At 46.2% G+C, this 18,414-nt stretch overlaps 1 protein-coding gene across 1 annotated transcript in view; it reads right to left on the reverse strand.

Annotated features, from left to right (window-relative positions):
- Nucleotides 1-2,280: 2,280 nt before the first annotated feature.
- Nucleotides 2,281-18,414, reverse strand: part of cog6 (component of oligomeric golgi complex 6) — a gene marked incomplete in the record, with an annotated part of 55,930 nt that continues 39,796 nt past the window's right edge. The window contains 3 exon segments of the mRNA XM_029716040.1: nucleotides 2,281-2,841; nucleotides 15,679-15,758; nucleotides 16,548-16,601. Of these exon segments, the coding sequence (XP_029571900.1) occupies nucleotides 2,694-2,841; nucleotides 15,679-15,758; nucleotides 16,548-16,601 (282 nt within the window).

Genomic DNA, 18,414 nt, shown 5'->3' on the forward strand with positions numbered 1-18,414 from the left:
GTCAGCTACTACAGCGACTGAAATGACTCAACAAAGAGCTGCAGTTAGTTTCAGAGTGGGAGGCAAGGAATAAGTTACCCCTACATATTTCTAAAACTAAAAGCATTGTATTTGGAACAAAACACTCATTAAACCCTAAACCTCAACTAAATATTGTAATAAATAATGTGGAAATTGAGCCAGTTGAGTTGACTAAACTGCTTGGAGTAACCCTGGATTGTAAACTGTCATGGTCAAAACATATTGATACAACAGTAGCTAAGATGGGGAGAAGTCTGTCTATAATAAAGCACTGCTCTGCCTTCTTAACAGCACTATCAACAAGGCAGGTCCTACAGGCCCTAGTTTCTACCTTCTCAACAACACTATCAACAAGGCAGGTCATACAGGCCCTAGTTTCTACCTTCTTAACAGCACTATCAACAAGGCAGGTCCTACAGGCTCTAGTTTCTACCTTCTTAACAACACTATCAACAAGGCAGGTCCTACAGGCTCTAGTTTCTACCTTCTTAACAACACTATCGACAAGGCAGGTCCTACAGGCCCTAGTTTCTACCTTCTTAACAACACTATCAACAAGGCAGGTCCTACAGGCTCTAGTTTCTACCTTCTTAACAACACTATCGACAAGGCAGGTCCTACAGGCCCTAGTTTCTACCTTCTTAACAACACTATCAACAAGGCAGGTCCTACAGGCCCTAGTTTCTACCTTAACAACACTATCAACAAGGCAGGTCCTACAGGCCCTAGTTTCTACCTTCTTAACAACACTATCAACAAGGCAGGTCCTACAGACTCTAGTTCTGTCGCACCTGGACTACTGTTCAGTCGTGTGATCAGGTGCTACAGAAAAGAACAGGGAAGGCACATCTGGCCCTTGGATGTACACAGAGAGCTAATATTAATAATATGCATGTCAATCTCTCCTGGCTGAAAGTGGAGGAGAGATTGACTTCATCACTACTTGTGTTTGAGAGGTATTGACATGTTGAATGCACCGAGCTGTCTGTCTAAACTACTGGCACACAGCTCGGACACCCATGCATACCCCACAAGACATGTCACGAGAGGTCTGTTTAAACTACTGGCACACAGCTCGGACACCCCATCCATACCCCACAAGACATGCCATCAGAGGTCTCTTCACAGTCCCCAAAGTCCAGATCAGACTATGGGAGGCGCACAGTACTACATAGAGCCATGACTACAAGGAACTCTATTCCACATCAGGTAAACTGACTGACGCGTGCAGTAACCACGTCAATACGTCCAACACCCAGTCTCATAGAACAACCCCTTCCCTTCTCTCCCTTCCCTTCAATGCACAGGCAGCCTCATAACTCTGAAACACTACAGTATTGAGAGCTGTTTTCTTAACGTGCTGAGACTGACTATTAATAGTCAGTATGCAATATCATATCACCATCATACCATCTCTTCTACTTCTCAACCTAAATATAGCTATCAAATTGAGCCTGGCAGGCATTTTCACTGCAATTAAACGATGGTGTGACTGCTGACACACACAGGCGCACACACACACACACACAGGCGCACACACACACACACACACACACACAAGATCGGGCAGTGAGACACATGAAAGCTCCATTGTCTTGTAGAATGCGCTCAGCCTGTCCCAGATTGGCCCTAGTTTCAACGAGGCCACAGCCGCAAATTTCAACCATCTCTTTCTGAAGGAGAGAGAAAAAGAGGCCGTACACAAGCATCTGAAGCACATGTGAGTGTATTTTAATACAGAAAAAAGTTTTAGTGAGAAGAAAGACAGATCTGTTTCTGATTAGAGACCGGAGCGAAGAGAGAGAAAGAGGGAGAGAAAGAAAGAGGGAGAGAGAAAGAGGGAGAGAAAGAGGGAGAGAAAGAGAGAGAGAAGAAAGGGAGAGAGAGAGAGAAAAGAAAGGGAGAGAGAGAGGGAGAGAAAGAAAGAGGGAGAGAGAAAGAGGGAGAGAAAGAAATGGGAGAGACAGAGAGAGAGAGAGAGAGAGAGTTAAAGCAGTGAGTTTCTCTGAGCTGGTAGGAATCTCCATTCACATGGAGCAGGACCATAATAAATGTGTTTTTTTCAGAGTGCGAGCTGTTCTCCCTCCTGGCAGACACTGTGATTCATGCCGCGATACGGGAAAGAGAGAACGAAACACTCAGTAGACCAAGAGTCCAAAACACACCTCTCTGTCTGCTCTGGTTTCAGCTGGTTTGTGTCACTCTCCAAAGCAATTCCATTGTTGTTGACTCTTTGTAATTAGAAAATAGACCAAAGAATTCCTGTTAAACCTCATTTATTCCCAGATATATTTACATATACAGGTCATAACTTAACATACAATCATTTCATTTTAACGGTCCACTTTACAAAGCCATCGGGCCTTTCTTCCTTCACCACCGTGTGCGTGGCTTCAGGTGGTCCAGGGAGACATGTAGAGCCTAGGTGGGAGACCAGGTTAACTCTGGTTAGACCAGGTGTGTTAGGACAACAGAACCTGGACCTGCTGAGGAGACCGCGGTACCAGGTTAACTCTGGTTAGACCAGGTGTGTTAGGACAACAGAGCCTGGACCTGCTGAGGAGACCGCGGTACCAGGTTAACTCTGGTTAGACCAGGTGTGTTAGGACAACAGAGCCTGGACCTGCTGAGGAGACCGCGGTACCAGGTTAACTCTGGTTAGACCAGGTGTGTTAGGACAACAGAACCTGGACCTGCTGAGGAGACCGCGGGACCAGGTTGTCTGCTTCCTTGTAGCTGTTGGCTGGGCTGGTCACAGCTGTGTACACCTCTCCATACGCCCTGCACACCAGCTCTGTCGACTGGTTGAAGATCTGATCCCTGTAATGGGAGACGACATAGATCAGTTACTGAGGGGGGGGGGCATAGATCAGTTACTGAGGGGGGGGGGGGGGGGGCATAGATCAGTTACTGAGGGGGGGGGGGGCATAGATCAGTTACTGGGGGGGGGGGACATAGATCAGTTACTGAGGGGGGGACGACATAGATCAGTTACTGAGGGGGGGGACATAGATCAGTTACTGAGGGGGGGGGACATAGATCAGTTACTGAGGGGGGGGGACATAGATCAGTTACTGAGGGGGGGGGGACATAGATCAGTTACTGAGGGGGGGGACATAGATCAGTTACTGAGGGGGGGGGACATAGATCAGTTACTGAGGGGGGGGGGACATAGATCAGTTACTGAGGGGGGGGCATAGATCAGTTACTGAGGGGGGGGACATAGATCAGTTACTGAGGGGGGGGGCATAGATCAGTTACTGAGGGGGGGGACATAGATCAGTTACTGAGGGGGGGGGACATAGATCAGTTACTGAGGGGGGGGGACATAGATCAGTTACTGAGGGGGGGGACATAGATCAGTTACTGAGGGGGGGGGACATAGATCAGTTACTGAGGGGGGGGGACATAGATCAGTTAATTGGGGGGGCGGCATAGATCAGTTACTGAGGGGGGGACATAGATCAGTTACTGAGGGGGGGGCATAGATCAGTTACTGAGGGGGGGGACATAGATCAGTTACTGAGGGGGGGGGACATAGATCAGTTACTGAGGGGGGGCATAGATCAGTTACTGAGGGGGGGGGGGACATAGATCAGTTACTGAGGGGGGGGGGACATAGATCAGTTAATTGGGGGGGGACATAGATCAGTTACTGAGGGGGGGCATAGATCAGTTACTGAGGGGGGGGGGACATAGATCAGTTACTGAGGGGGGGGCATAGATCAGTTACTGAGGGGGGGGGGACATAGATCAGTTAATTGGGGGGGGGGGACATAGATCAGTTAATTGGGGGGGGGGACATAGATCAGTTAATTGGGGGGGGGACATTCCCAATGCATGAGAAGGTAAAAGATGTGTGTGAATACAATACATTTATTGGCCTAAAAAAAAGAAAAGATCTACGTTAATGTCCTACCCAGGAACAATCACATCTTATATATTTTAAGAAGAGTGCTATATTTTCACCATCATCTCACCTCCCTCTGATACCCTCGTAAGTCATATGTTGGCCTTCACCTCCCTCTGATACCCTCGTAAGTCATATGTTGACCTTCACCTCCCTCTGATACCCTCGTAAGTCATATGTTGACCTTCACCTCCCTCTGATACCCTCGTAAGTCATATGTTGGCCTTCACCTCCCTCTGATACCCTAGTAGGTCATATGTTGGCCTTCATCTCCCTCTGATACCCTCGTAAGTCATATGTTGGCCTTCATCTCCCTCTGATACCCTCGTAAGTCATATGTTGACCTTCACCTCCCTCTGATACCCTCGTAAGTCATATGTTGGCCTTCACCTCCCTCTGATACCCTCGTAAGTCATATGTTGGCCTTCACCTCCCTCTGATACCCTCGTAAGTCATATGTTGACCTTCACCTCCCTCTGATACCCTCGTAAGTCATATGTTGACCTTCACCTCCCTCTGATACCCTCGTAAGTCATATGTTGACCTTCATCTCCCTCTGATACCCTCGTAAGTCATATGTTGGCCTTCATCTCCCTCTGATACCCTCGTAAGTCATATGTTGGCCTTCACCTCCCTCTGATACCCTCGTAAGTCATATGTTGGCCTTCACCTCCCTCTGATACCCTCGTAAGTCATATGTTGGCCTTCACCTCCCTCTGATACCCTCGTAAGTCATATGTTGGCCTTCATCTCCCTCTGATACCCTCGTAAGTCATATGTTGTCTTTCACCTCCCTCTGATACCCTCGTAAGTCATATGTTGACCTTCACCTCCCTCTGATACCCTCGTAAGTCATATGTTGGCCTTCACCTCCCTCTGATACCCTCGTAAGTCATATGTTGGCCTTCACCTCCCTCTGATACCCTCGTAAGTCATATGTTGACCTTCACCTCCCTCTGATACCCTCGTAAGTCATATGTTGACCTTCACCTCCCTCTGATACCCTCGTAAGTCATATGTTGACCTTCACCTCCCTCTGATACCCTCGTGAGTCATATGTGGACCTTCATCTCCCTCTGATACCCTAGTAAGTCATATGTTGACCTTCACCTCCCTCTGATACCCTCGTAAGTCATATGTTGACCTTCACCTCCCTCTGATACCCTCGTAGGTCATATGTTGACCTTCACCTCCCTCTAATACCCTCGTAGGTCATATGTTGACCTTCACCTCCCTCTGATACCCTAGTAGGTCATATGTTGGCCATCACCTCCCTGTGATACAATAGGAAGGGCTCAGTGGGACTAACACAGCATTAGGAGCTACTGTAATTCATTCAGCTGGAACAGCCAACCATGGAGCGGTTCTGCTCTATTTCCTGCTTTTCTGGAGAATCCACTATAGCTGGATGATTTGACTGTGACCCCCGTTCAGAGATGATAACAACCAGAGCAGACTCATCAGTGATGCACACTGACATCTACTGGTGAGAGTGAGAGAGTGAGTGAGTGAGCGAGCGAGAGACAGAGAGAGAGTGTGAGTGAGTGAGAGAGTGAGTGAGTGAGTGAGCCAGAGAGCGAGAGAGAGTGTGTGAGTGAGTGAGTGAGAGTGTGAGTGAGTGAGTGAGAGCGACAGAGAGCGACAGAGAGCGACAGAGAGAGAGAGAGAGAGAGAGTGTGAGTGAGTGAGTGAGTGAGTGACAGAGAGCGACAGAGAGCGACAGAGACAGAGAGTGAGTCAGTGAGAGAGAGCGACAGAGCGAGAGAGAGAGACAGAGACAGAGACAGAGAGAGAGAGACAGAGAGAGAGAGACAGAGAGTGAGTGAGTGAGTGAGTGAGTGAGTGAGTGAGTGAGCGAGTGAGTGAGCCAGTGAGTGAGCCAGTGAGTGAGCCAGTGAGTGAGCCAGTGAGTGAGCCAGTGAGTGAGCCAGTGAGTGACAGTGTGTGTGTGAGTGAGTGAGTGAGTGAGTGAGTGACAGAGAGACAGAGAGCGACAGAGAGCGACAGAGAGCGACAGAGAGCGACAGAGAGCGACAGAGAGCGACAGAGAGCGAGAGAGAGCGAGAGAGAGAGAGAGAGAGAGAGAGAGAGAGAGAGAGAGAGAGAGAGAGAGAGAGAGAGAGAGAGAGAGAGAGAGAGAGGTGAGTGAGTGAGTGAGTGAGTGAGAGAGAGAGGTAAGAGAAAGAGGGAGAAAGAGAGAGAGATTGGGAGAGTGTGAGAAAAGAGAGAGATAGAAAGATGGATAGCGAGAGAAAGAGAGAAGGATAGATATATACAGTACCAGTCAAAAGTTTGGACACACCTACTCATTCAAGGGTTTTTCTTTAATAGTGAAGACATCAAAACTATGAAATAACATATGGAATTATGTAGTAACCAAAAAAGTGTTAAACATATCAAAATATATTTTATATTTGAGATTCAAATAGCTACCCCTGCCTTGACAGCTTTGCACACACTTCGCATTCTCTCAACCAGCTTCATGAGGTAATCACCTGGAATGCATTTCAATTAACAGGTGTGCCTTGTTAAAAGTTAATTAGTGGAATTTATTTTCTTCTTAATGCGTTTGAGCCAATCAGCTGTGTTGTGAAAAGGTAGGAGTTGTATACAGAAGATATCCCTATTTGGTAAAGGACCAAGTCCGTATTATGGTAAGAACAGCTCAAATAAGCAAAGAGAAACGACAGTCCATCATTACTTTAAGACATGAAGGTTAGTCAATATGGAAAATTTCTTCAAGTGCAGTCGCAAAAACCATCAAGCACTATGATGAAACTGGCTCTCATAAGGACCGCCACAAGAAAGGAAGACCCAGTTACCTCTGCTGCAGAGGATAAGTTCATTAGAGTTACTAGCCTCAGAAATTGCAGCCCAAATAAATGCTTCACAGGGTTCAAGTAACAGACATCTCAACATCAACTGTTCAGAGGAGCCTGCGTGAATCAGGCCTTCGTGGTCGAATTGCTGCAAAGAAACCACTACTAAAGGACACCAATAAGAAGAAGAGACGTGCTTTGGCCAAGGAACACGAGCAATGGACATTAGACCAGTGACAATCTGTACTTTGGTCTGATGAGTCCAAATTTGAGATTTTCGGTTCCAACCGTCATGTCTTTTTGAGATGCAGAGTAGGTGAACAGATGTGTGGTTCCCACCATGAAGCATGGAGGAGGAGGTGTGATGGTGCAGGGGTGCTTTGCTGGTGACACAGAATTCAAGGCACACTTAACCAGCATGGCTACCACAGCATTCTGCAGCGATACGCCCATCTCATCTGGTTTGACCTTAGTGGGACTATAATTTGTTCTTCAATAGGTCAATAATGAAGGCTGTGTAAGGCTGTGTAGGGGCTATTTGACCAAGAAGGAGAGTGATGGAGTGCTGCATCAGATGACCTGGCCTCCACAGTCACCCGACCTCAACCCAATTGAGATGGTTTTGGGATGAGTTGGACCGCAGAGTGAAGGAAAAGCAGTCAACAAGTGCTCAGCATATGTGGGGACTCCTTCAAGACTGTTGGAAAATCATTCCAGATGAAGCTGGTTGAGAGAATTCCAAGAGTGTGCAAAGCTGTCATCAAGGCATACTTTGAAGAATCTCAAATATAAAATATATTTGGATTTGTTCAACACTTTTTTGGTTACTACATGATTCCATGTGTTATTTCATAATTTTGATGTCTTCACTATAATTCTACAATGTAGAAAATAGTCAAAATAAAGACAAACCCTTGAATGAGTAGGTGTCCAAAATTTTTACCTGTATTGTATATACAGTTCACTCAGAAAGTATTCAGACCCCTTGACTTTTTCCACATTTTGTTACATTACAGCCTTATTCTAAAATGGATTACAATGTTTTTCATCAATCTTTACACAATACCCCATAATGACCAAGTAAAAACAGGTTTTTAGACATTTTTGCATTTTTGCATTTTAGACAATATCACATTTACATTAGTATAAAGACCGTTTACTCAGTACTTTGTTGAAGCACCTTGGGCAGTGATTACAGCCTTGAGTCTTCTTGGGTATGACGATACAAGCTTGGCACACCTGCATTTGAGGAGTTTCTCCCATTCTTCTCTGCAGATCCTCTCAAACTCTGTCAGGTTGGATGGGAGCGTTGCTGCACAGCTATTTTCAAGTCTCTCCAGAGATGTTCGATCGGGTTCAAGTCCAGGCTCCGGTTGGGCCACTCAAGGACATTTGGGTGCCTTTTGGCAAACTCCAAGCGGGCTGTCATGTGCCTTTTACTGAAGAATGGCTTCCATCTGGCCGCTCTATCTTGAAGGCCTGATTGGTGGAGAGCTCCCATTTAAGAATGATGGATGCCATGGGGACCTTCAATGCTTCAGAAATGTTTTGGTTACTTTCCCAGATCTGGGCCTCGACACAATCCTGTCTCGGAGCTCTACGGACAATTCCTTTGACCTCATGGCTTGGTTTTTGCTCTGACATGCACTGTCAACTGTGGGACCTTATATAGACAGGAGTGTGTGCCTTTCCAAATCATGTCCAATCAATTGAATTTACCACAGGTGGACTCCAATCAAGTTGTAGAAACATCTCAAGGATGATCAATGGAAACAGGAATCACCTGAGCTCAATTTCGAGTCTGATATCAAAGGGTCTGAATACTTATGTAAATAAGGTATTTTTTTATTTAAAAAATGTTTATTTTAAAAAACTGTTTTCTCTTTGTCATTTTGTGTATTGTGTGTAGATTGATTTATTTTTTAATTTAATGCATTTTTGAATAAGGCTGTAACGTAACAAAATGTAGAAAAAGTCAAGGGGTTTGAATACTTACCGAATGCAGTGTATTTGTGAGGACTTTTTGGGAACCAACAATTGATTCCCATTCAAAATCATTTTTTCTCGAACCCTAACCCCTAAACCTATCTCCTAACCCCTAACCCTATCTCCTAACCCCTAACCCTTACCCCTAAACCTTACCCTAACCCCAAAACCTAACCCTGAACCCAACCTCTAAGCCTAAAATAACATTTTTACAAGTAAGGACCGGGCAAAATGTCCTCACTTCTCTGCATCTTAGTTTACTATTCTTGTGAGGACTTCTGGTACAACATGTGTATACACACACACACACACACACACACACACACACACACACACACACACACACACACACACACTATTGAATGGTTGTAGAGGCTGAGCTGAGAGGTGAATCAAAGGGTAGATACGTCATGCACATTATTCTTATTATTTTGAAGGGCACTGATGGACAAATTAAATATAATTGAGGAATTCTTTGTATTATAAAATACAATTATTTTGGAGGGTTTCAGTTTGAATGGGCATTTCAGTTCCTAGAGTCCACGATCTCTAATATCATCGTCTCGTCCTGTTCATCAGCCTTCTGAAGCCCCTCCCTCCCTCCCTCCCTCCCTCCCTCCCTCCCTCCCTCAGCCTTCTGAAGCCCAACTCCCCCCTCTCTCTCATCCCTCTTTCTCCCGATCTATCCCTCTCCCTATCAGCCTTCTGAAGCCCAACTCCCCGCTCTCTCTCTCCATCATCCCTCTTTCTCCCGATCTATCCCTCTCCCTATCAGCCTTCTGAAGCCCAACTCCCCGCTCTCTCTCTCTCTCTCTCTCTCTCTCTCTCCATCATCCCTCTTTCTCCCGATCTATCCCTCTCCCTCTATTTCTCTTGCTATCTATTTCTCCCTCTCACTCCTCCTCTTTATCGCTCTCGCTGTTGTGCTCTCTCTGTGTATACAGAGCATTCAAAGTATACAGACCCCTTGACTTTTTCCACATTTTGTTATGTTACAGGCTTATTCTAAAATAGATTCAAACACACACAATGCCCCATAACGACAAAGCAAAAACAAGTTTTTAGAAAATGTTTGCAAATGTCTTAAAATTAATAAAAAACATAATTATAAGGACACTTTGTTATGAGACTCGATATTGAGCTCAGGTGCTTCCTGTTTCCACTGATCATCCTTGAGATGTTTCTACAACTTGATTGGAGTCCACCTGTGGTAAATTCAATTGACTGGACATGATTTGGAAAGGGACACACCTGTCTATATAAGGTCCCACAGTTGACAGTGCATGTCAGAGCAAAAACCAAGACATGAGGTCGAAGGAATTGTCCGTGGAGCTTTGTACAGCATTGAAGGTCCAAGAACACAGTGGCCTCCATCATTCTTAAATGGAAGAAGTTTAGACTTTAACCTAGAGCTGGCCATCTGGCAAAACTGAGCAATCAGGGGAGAAGGGCCTTGGTTAGGGAGGTGACCAAGAACTCCATGGTCACTATGACAGAGTTCCTCTGTGGAGATGGGAGAACCTTCCAGAAGGACAACCATCTCTGCAGATCTCCACCAATCAGGTCTTCAAGATAGAGTGGCCAGACGGTAGCCATTCGTCAGTAAAAAGCACATGACAGCCCGCTTGGAGTTTGCCAAAAGGCACCCAAAGGACTCTGACCATGAGAAACAAGATTCCCTGGTCTGATGTAACGAAAATGTAACTATTTAGACTGAATGCAAAGCGTCACGTCTGGAGGAAACCTGGCACCATCCCCACGTTGAAGCATGGAGGTGGCAGCATCATGCTGTGGGGATGTTTTTCAGTGGCAGGGACTGGGAGACTAGTCAGGATCGAGGGAAAGATGAACAGAGCAAAGTACAGAGAGATCCTTGATGAAAACCTGCTCCAGAGCACTCAGGACCTCAGACTGGGGCGAAGGTTCACCTTCCAACAGGACAACGACCCTAAGCACACAGTCAAGACAATGTAGGAGTGGCTTCGGGACAAGTCTCTGAATGTCTTTGAGTGGCCCAGCCAGACCATGGACTTGAACCCAATCGAACATCTCTGGAGAGACCTGAAAATAGCTGTGCAGCGACGCTCCCCATACAACCTGACAGAGCTTGAGAGGATCTGCAGAGAAGAATGGGAGAAACTCCCCAAATACAGGTGTGCCAAGCTTGTAGCGTCATACCCAAGAAGACTCAAGGCTGTAATCGCTGCCAAAGATGCTTCAACAAAGTACTGAGTAAAAGGTCTGAATACTGATGTAAATGTGATATTTCAGTTTTTTTATTTGTAATAAATTAGCAAAAATGTCTAAAAACCTGTTTTTGCTTTGTCGTCATGGGGTATTGTGTATAGATTGATGAGGGGCATTTAAGAAATGTAGAATAAGGCTGTTTAGATTAATGAGGAAATGTTTTTATTTTGTCCATTGTAGAATAAGGCTGTAACGTAATAAAATGTGGAAAAATTCAAGGGGTCTGAATACTTTCTGAATGAACTGTATAGTGAGACAGGTGTGTGTGTCTGTGTGTGTGTCTGTGTGTGTGTGTGTGTGTGTGTGTGTGTCTGTGTGTGTGTGTGTCTGTGTGTGTCTGTGTGTGCGTGTCTGTGTGTGTGTGTGTCTGTGTGTGCGTGTCTGTGTGTGCGTGTCTGTCTGTGTGTGTCTGTCTGTCTGTGTGTGTGTGTGTGTCTGTGTCTGTGTCTGTGTGTGTGTGTGTGTGTGTGTGTGTGTGTGTGTGTGTGTGTGTGTGTGTGTGTGTCTGTGTGAGTGTCTGTGTGTGTGTCTGTGTGTGTGTGTGTGTGTGTGTGTGTGTCTGTGTGTGTCTGTGTGTGTCTGTGTGTGTCTGTGTGTGTCTGTGTGTGTGTCTGTGTGAGTGTCTGTGTGAGTGTCTGTGTGAGTGTCTGTGTGAGTGTGTGTGTCTGTGCGTGTGTGTGTCTGTGCGTGTCTGTGCGTGTGTGCGTGTCTGTGTGCGTGTCTGTGTGTGTGTCTGTGTGCGTGTCTGTGTGTGTCTGTGTGTGTGTCTGTGTGTGTGTCTGTGTGTGTGTCTGTGTGTGTGTCTGTGTGTGTGTCTGTGTGTGTGTCTGTGTGTGTGTGTCTGTGTGTGTGTGTCTGTGTGTGTGTGTCTGTGTGTGTGTGTCTGTGTGTGTGTGTCTGTCTGTGTGTGTGTCTGTGTGTGTGTCTGTGTGTCTGTGTGTGTGTCTGTGTGTGTGTGTCTGTGTGTGTGTGTCTGTGTGTGTGTGTCTGTGTGTGTGTGTCTGTGTGTGTGTGTCTGTGTGTGTGTGTCTGTGTGTGTCTGTCTGTGTGTGTCTGTGTGTGTCTGTCTGTGTGTGTGTGTGTGTGTGTGTGTGTGTGTGTGTGTGTGTGTCTGTGTGTGTGTGTCTGTGTGTGTGTCTGTGTGTGTGTCTGTGTGTGTGTGTGTCTGTGTGTGTGTGTGTGTGTCTGTGTGTGTCTGTGTGTGTCTGTGTGTGCGTGTGCGTCTGTGTCTGTGTGTCTGTGTGTGTGTGTCTGTGTGTGTGTGTCTGTGTGTGTGCGTGTGCGTGTGCGTCTGTGTCTGTGTGTCTGTGTGTGTGTGTCTGTGTGTGTGTCTGTGTGTGTGTGTCTGTGTGTGTGTGTCTGTGTGTGTGTGTCTGTGTGTGTGTGTCTGTGTGTGTGTGTCTGTGTCTGTGTGTGTGTCTGTGTGTGTGTGTGTGTGTCTGTGTGTCTGTGTGTGTCTGTGTGTGTGTCTGTGTGTGTGTCTGTGTGTGTGTCTGTGTGTGTGTCTGTGTGTGTGTCTGTGTGTGTGTCTGTGTGTGTGTCTGTGTGTGTCTGTCTGTGTGTGTGTGTCTGTGTGTGTGTGTCTGTCTGTGTGTCTGTGTGTCTGTCTGTGTGTCTGTCTGTCTGTCTGTGTGTCTGTCTGTCTGTCTGTGTGTGTGTCTGTGTGTGTGTCTGTCTGTGTAAAACCATTCAACAACTGAATCAGAGTTGTGCTGATCCTGTATATGTAACTACCCCTCAGTGTTTTCATGTTGTCTTCTCAAGTGTCATGCTGGGGGAGAACATCACATGTTGTTAGGGTGGTAGGAAGCTGTTTGTAAGGAGAAGGGGTTGGGTGGGGGTCGGAGAGAGAGGGGGGGGTCAGAGAAAGGGCAAAAATAGAGAGATGGAGGGAGAAAGCAGGTAGCGAGGGGGGGTTAGGATACAAATAGAGAGAGAGCGAGAGAGCGAGAGAGCGAGAGAGCGAGAGAGCGAGAGAGCGAGAGAGCGAGAGAGCGCGAGAGAGAGAGAAAGAAAGAAATGGTCCAGAAGGTAATTATTGGTGTCCTGCCAATCCATCAGTACTAGTGTGTGTGTGTGTGTGTGTGTGTGTGTGTCTGTTTCCATGAATAGAGAACATTATAAACCTGGGTGAGGTACACGAGCGCTGCTGCTCCTCAAGCCTTCTGCCTGCATTTCCCAGTAACGTGACTCACAGCACACAAACACACCCAAAGCAGTTTCACACTCCAATAGCAGACCCATATACAACTAAAAGCATAAGGTCCTTATACAACAACAATAACACAAACATGTGTAGGGCCTCTCCGGTCTTAATGCTAGCTGTACTGACCTCTCCAGTCTTAATGCTAGCTGTACTGGCCTCTCCACTCTTAATGCTAGCTGTACTGACCTCTCCACTCTTAATGCTAGCTGTACTGGCCTCTCCAGTCTTAATGCTAGCTGTACTGGCCTCTCCACTCTGAACGCTAGCTGTACTGGCCTCTCCACTCTGAACGCTAGCTGTACTGGCCTCTCCACTCTTAATGCTAGCTGTACTGGCCTCTCCAGTCTTAATGCTAGCTGTACTGGCCTCTCCAGTCTTAATGCTAGCTGTACTGGCCTCTCCAGTCTTAATGCTAGCTGTACTGGCCTCTCCAGTCTTAATGCTAGCTGTACTGGCCTCTCCAGTCTTAATGCTAGCTGTACTGGCCTCTCCAGTCTTAACGCGAGCTGTACTGGCCTCTCCACTCTTAACGCGAGCTTTACTGGCCTCTTCACTCTTAACGCTAGCTGTACTGACCTCTCCAGTCTTAACGCGAGCTGTACTGGCCTCTCCACTCTTAACGCTAGCTGTACTGACCTCTCCAGTCTTAACGCTAGCTGTACTGGCCTCTCCAGTCTTAACGCGAGCTGTACTGGGCTCTTTTCCTATGTTAGTGCTACTGAAACTCATGGAGAGCCTTGCAGTAGATAGAACTAAAACACAGGGATAGTCATAGCAAGTTTAGACATTCTGGCCACCAGCCTTGGAAACCAAAGATCAACATTTATTCAAATAACAGGGCTCATATACAGTTGAAGTCAGAAGTTTACATACACTTAGGTTGGAGTCATTAAAACTCGTTTTTCAACCATATGACAAATTTCTTGTTAACAAACTATAGTTTTGTCAAGTCGGTTAGGACATCTACTTTGTGCATGACACAAGTCATTTTTCCAACAATTGTTTACAGACAGATTATTTGACTTATAATTCCCTGTCTCACATTTCCAGTTGGTCAGAAGTTTACATACACTAAGTTGACTGTGCCTTTAAACAGCTTGGAAAATTCCAGAAAATGATGTCATGGCTCTAGAAGCTTCTGATAGGCTAATTGACATCATTTGAGTCAATTGGAGGTGTACCTGTGGATGTATTTCAAGGCCTACCTTCAATCTCAGTGCCTCTTTGCTTGACATCATGGGAAAATCAAAAGAAATCAGCCAAGACCTCAGAAAAAAAGTGTAGACCTCCACAAGTCTGGTTCATCCTTGGGAGCAATTTCCAAACGCCTGAAGGTACCACGTTCATCTGTACAAACAATAGTACGCAAGTATAAACACCATGGGACCACACAGACACCATACCGCTCAGGAAGGAGACGCGTTCTGTCTCCTAGAGATTAACGTACTTTGGTGCGAAAAGTGCAAATCAATCCCAGAACAACAGCAAAGGACCTTGTGAAGATGCTGGAGGAAACAGGTACAAAAGTATCTATATCCACAGTAAAACGAGTCCTATATCAGCACAACCTGAAAGGCCGCTCAGCAAGGAAGAAGCCACTGCTCCAAAACCGCCATAAAAAGCCAAACTATGGTTTGTATCTGCACATGGGGACAAAGATCGTACTTTTTGGAGAAATGTCCTCTGGTCTGATGAAACAAAAATAGAACTGTTTGGCCATAATGACCATCGTTATGTTTGGAGGAAAACGGGGGAGGCTTGCAAGCCGAAGAACACCATCCCAACCGTGAATCACAAAATAGATGGCACCATGAGGATGGTAAAATTATGTGGATATATTGAAGCAACATCTCAAGACATCAATCAGGATGTTAAGCTTGGTCGCAAATGGGTCTTCCAAATGGACAATGACCCCAAGCATACTTCCAAATTTGTGGCAAAGCCAAAGTCAAGGTATTGGAGTGGCCATCACAAAGCCCTGACCTCAATCCTATAGACAATGTGTGGGCAGAACTGAAAAAGCGTGTGCGAGCAAGGAGGCCTACAAACCAGTTACACCAGCTCTGTCAGGAGGAATGAGCCAAAATTCACTCAACTTATTGTGGGAAGCTTGTGGAAGGCTACCCGAAACGTTTGACCCAAGTTGAATGAATCAAGTTGAACAATTTAAAGGCAATGCTACCAAATACTAATTGAGTGTATGTAAACTTGTGACCCACTGGGAATGTGATGATAGAAATAAAAGCTGAAATAAATCATTCTCTCTACTATTATTCTGATATTTCACATTCTAAAAATAAAGTGGTGATCCTAACTGACCTAAAACAGGGAATATTTAGTAGGATTAAATGTCAGGAATTATGAACAACTGAGTTTAAATATATTTGGCGTAAGGTGTATGTAAACTTCTGACTTCAACTGACGACCTTTTAATGTTTTTTCATGACCTCATCTCTAATTTGATCTGGTCTTATGGAAGGAGGACTCACTTGATGGCAGCACTGAGGAGAAAGTTGAGTTGAGGCATCACCATGGTATCAGGGGAAGACAGGTAACGATCAAACTGGGTCTGAGGAAGAGAAAGAGCGAGAGAGAAAATAATGCCAATGTTTAGCCATTAACTGTCAAACTCGAAGAGTGAATCTTTAAATTTCACTTTACCCAATATTAACACCTGATAGAGAGAAAAACAGAACCAGTTTGACTCCTACTCTCCCTCTCCTCCTACCACTCCCTAATCCCACCTCCTCCCTCTCTTCCTCCTACCCCTCCCAATTCCCACCTCCTCCCCTCTCCCTCCTACCCCTCCCAATTCCCACCTCCTCCCCTCTCCCTCCTACCCCTCCCAAATCCCACCTCCTCCCTCTCTTCTTCCTCCCTCTCTTCCTTCTACCCATCCCTAATCCCACCTCCTCGCTCTCTTCCTCCTCCCTCTCCATCTCCTCCTCCCCCTCCCAAATCTCACATCCTCCCTCTCTTCTTCCTACCCCTCCCAAATCCCACCTCCTCCCTCTCTTCTTCCTCCCTCTTCTTCCTACCCCTCCCAAATCCCACCTCCTCCCTCTCTTCTTCCTCCCTCTTCCTCCTACCCCTCCCAAATCCCACCTCCTCCCCTCTCCCTCCCAAATCCCACCTCCTCCCTCTCTTCCTCCTACCCCTCCCAAATCCCACCTCTTCCCTCTCTTCCCTCTTCCTCCTACCCCTCCCAAATCCCACATCCTCCCTCTCTTCCTCCTCCCTCTCTTCCTCCTACCCCTCCCTAATCCCACCTCCTCCCTCTTTTCCTCTTCATCCTCTTCCTCCTCCTCCCTGGTCCTCTCCATGTGAATATAGTACTGTTTAGTTGTAGCTAACTCACCATGGCTGCTTTCAGAGAGGAGCTGTCCATACTGGGGAGGTTAGACAGAGGCCCCTGGAACACAGCAGACACAATGAATACACACAGCTAATGTGAGAGCAGCAGAGGGTCACAGCAACACAACCAGGGGGGAGGGGAGGGAGGGTGAACCTAACAAGAGATGGTGTAATGGTCTCACTCTGTGCTTCCAAGTAAAACTAAAATAAAAGTGGAAATAACAGCGTTCTTTCCTCATTGCAAATTTCTTACATCGTGCTCTAAGTTTAAGGGGTGATAGCTAATGCTTATAGGCTAAACCTTGGGCCCAGAGTTCATCCTGACCAAAACCTAGGGCCCAGAGTTTATCCTGACCAAAACCTAGGGCCCAGAGTCCATCCAGACCTAAACCTAGGGCCCAGAGTTCATCCTGACCTAAACCTAGGGCCCAGAGTTCATCCTGACCAAAACCTAGGGCCCAGAGTTCATCCTGACCAAAACCTAGGGCCCAGAGTTCATCCTGACCAAAACCTAGGGCCCAGAGTTCATCCTGACCAAAACCTAGGGCCCAGAGTTCATCCTGACCTAAACCTAGGGCCCAGAGTTCATCCTGACCAAAACCTAGGGCCCAGAGTTCATCCTGACCAAAACCTAGGGCCCAGAGTTCATCCTGACCAAAACCTAGGGCCCAGAGTTCATCCTGACCTAAACCTAGGGCCCAGAGTTCATCCTGACCTAAACCTAGGGCCCAGAGTTCATCCTGACCTAAACCTAGAGCCCAGAGTTCATCCTGACCAAAACCTAGGGCCCAGAGTTCATCCTGACCAAAACCTAGGGCCCAGAGTTCATCCTGACCTAAACTTAGGGCTCATAGTTTATTATTGTCTGGTCATGTGATCAGGGAAGGCTCCGGACCCTAGTAGCTATGAGAAAATGAAGCTTTTTCCACACAGCACCTGAGTCCGAAATGGCACCCTATTCCCAATATAGTGCACTACCTTTGACCAGAGCCCAGGCCAATAGTAGGGCACTATATAGGGAATACAGTGGTTCTTCCTTTAAAAGTTGTGGTGTAATGCAGCACAGCTTGCCGCAGAATTCTACGGCACGTTATTTACGTGTCAACCATCGATTGTTTCCAGAATGATGCAATTTACCACAATCTGCCACCATCTACCACTAATGGTCACGGCATAAACTCACAACTTTTAAAAGGAAGAACCACCATTATAGTGCGATTTGGGACACTCGTCATGTGGTGGTGTGGGAGAGAAAGGTGAGTCTGAATACTACATGACAGAGCTACTTATTTTATTTTTTATTTCACCTTTATTTAACCTTTATTTAACCAGGTAGGCTAGTTGAGAACAAGTTCTCATTTACAATTGCGACCTGGCCAAGATAAAGCAAAGCAGTTCGAAAACATACAACAACAACAGAGTTACGCGTGGAATAAAACAAACATACAGTCAATAATACAGTAGAACAAAAGAAAACAAAAAGTCTATATACAGTGAGTGCAAATGAGGTAAGATAAGGGAGTTAAGGCAATAAATAGGCCATGGTGGCGAAGTAATTACAGTATAGAAATTAAACACTGGAATGGTAGATGTGCAAAAGATGAATGTGCAAGTCGAGATACTGGGGTGCAAAGGAGCAAGATAAATAAATACAGTATGGGGATGAGTTAGTTGGATGGGCTATGTACAGGTGCAATGATCTGCAAGCTGCTCTGACAGCCAATCCTTAAAGTTAGTGAGGGAGATATGAGTCTCCAGCTTCAGTGATTTTTGCAGTTCGTTCCAGTCATTGGCAGCAGAGAACTGGAAGGAAAGGAGGAATTGGCTTTGGGGGTGACCAGAGAGATATACCTGCTGGAGCGCGTGCTACG

This window comes from Salmo trutta, chromosome 26 (genome assembly GCF_901001165.1).
Source record: "Salmo trutta chromosome 26, fSalTru1.1, whole genome shotgun sequence".
Taxonomy (NCBI): Eukaryota; Metazoa; Chordata; class Actinopteri; order Salmoniformes; family Salmonidae; genus Salmo; species Salmo trutta.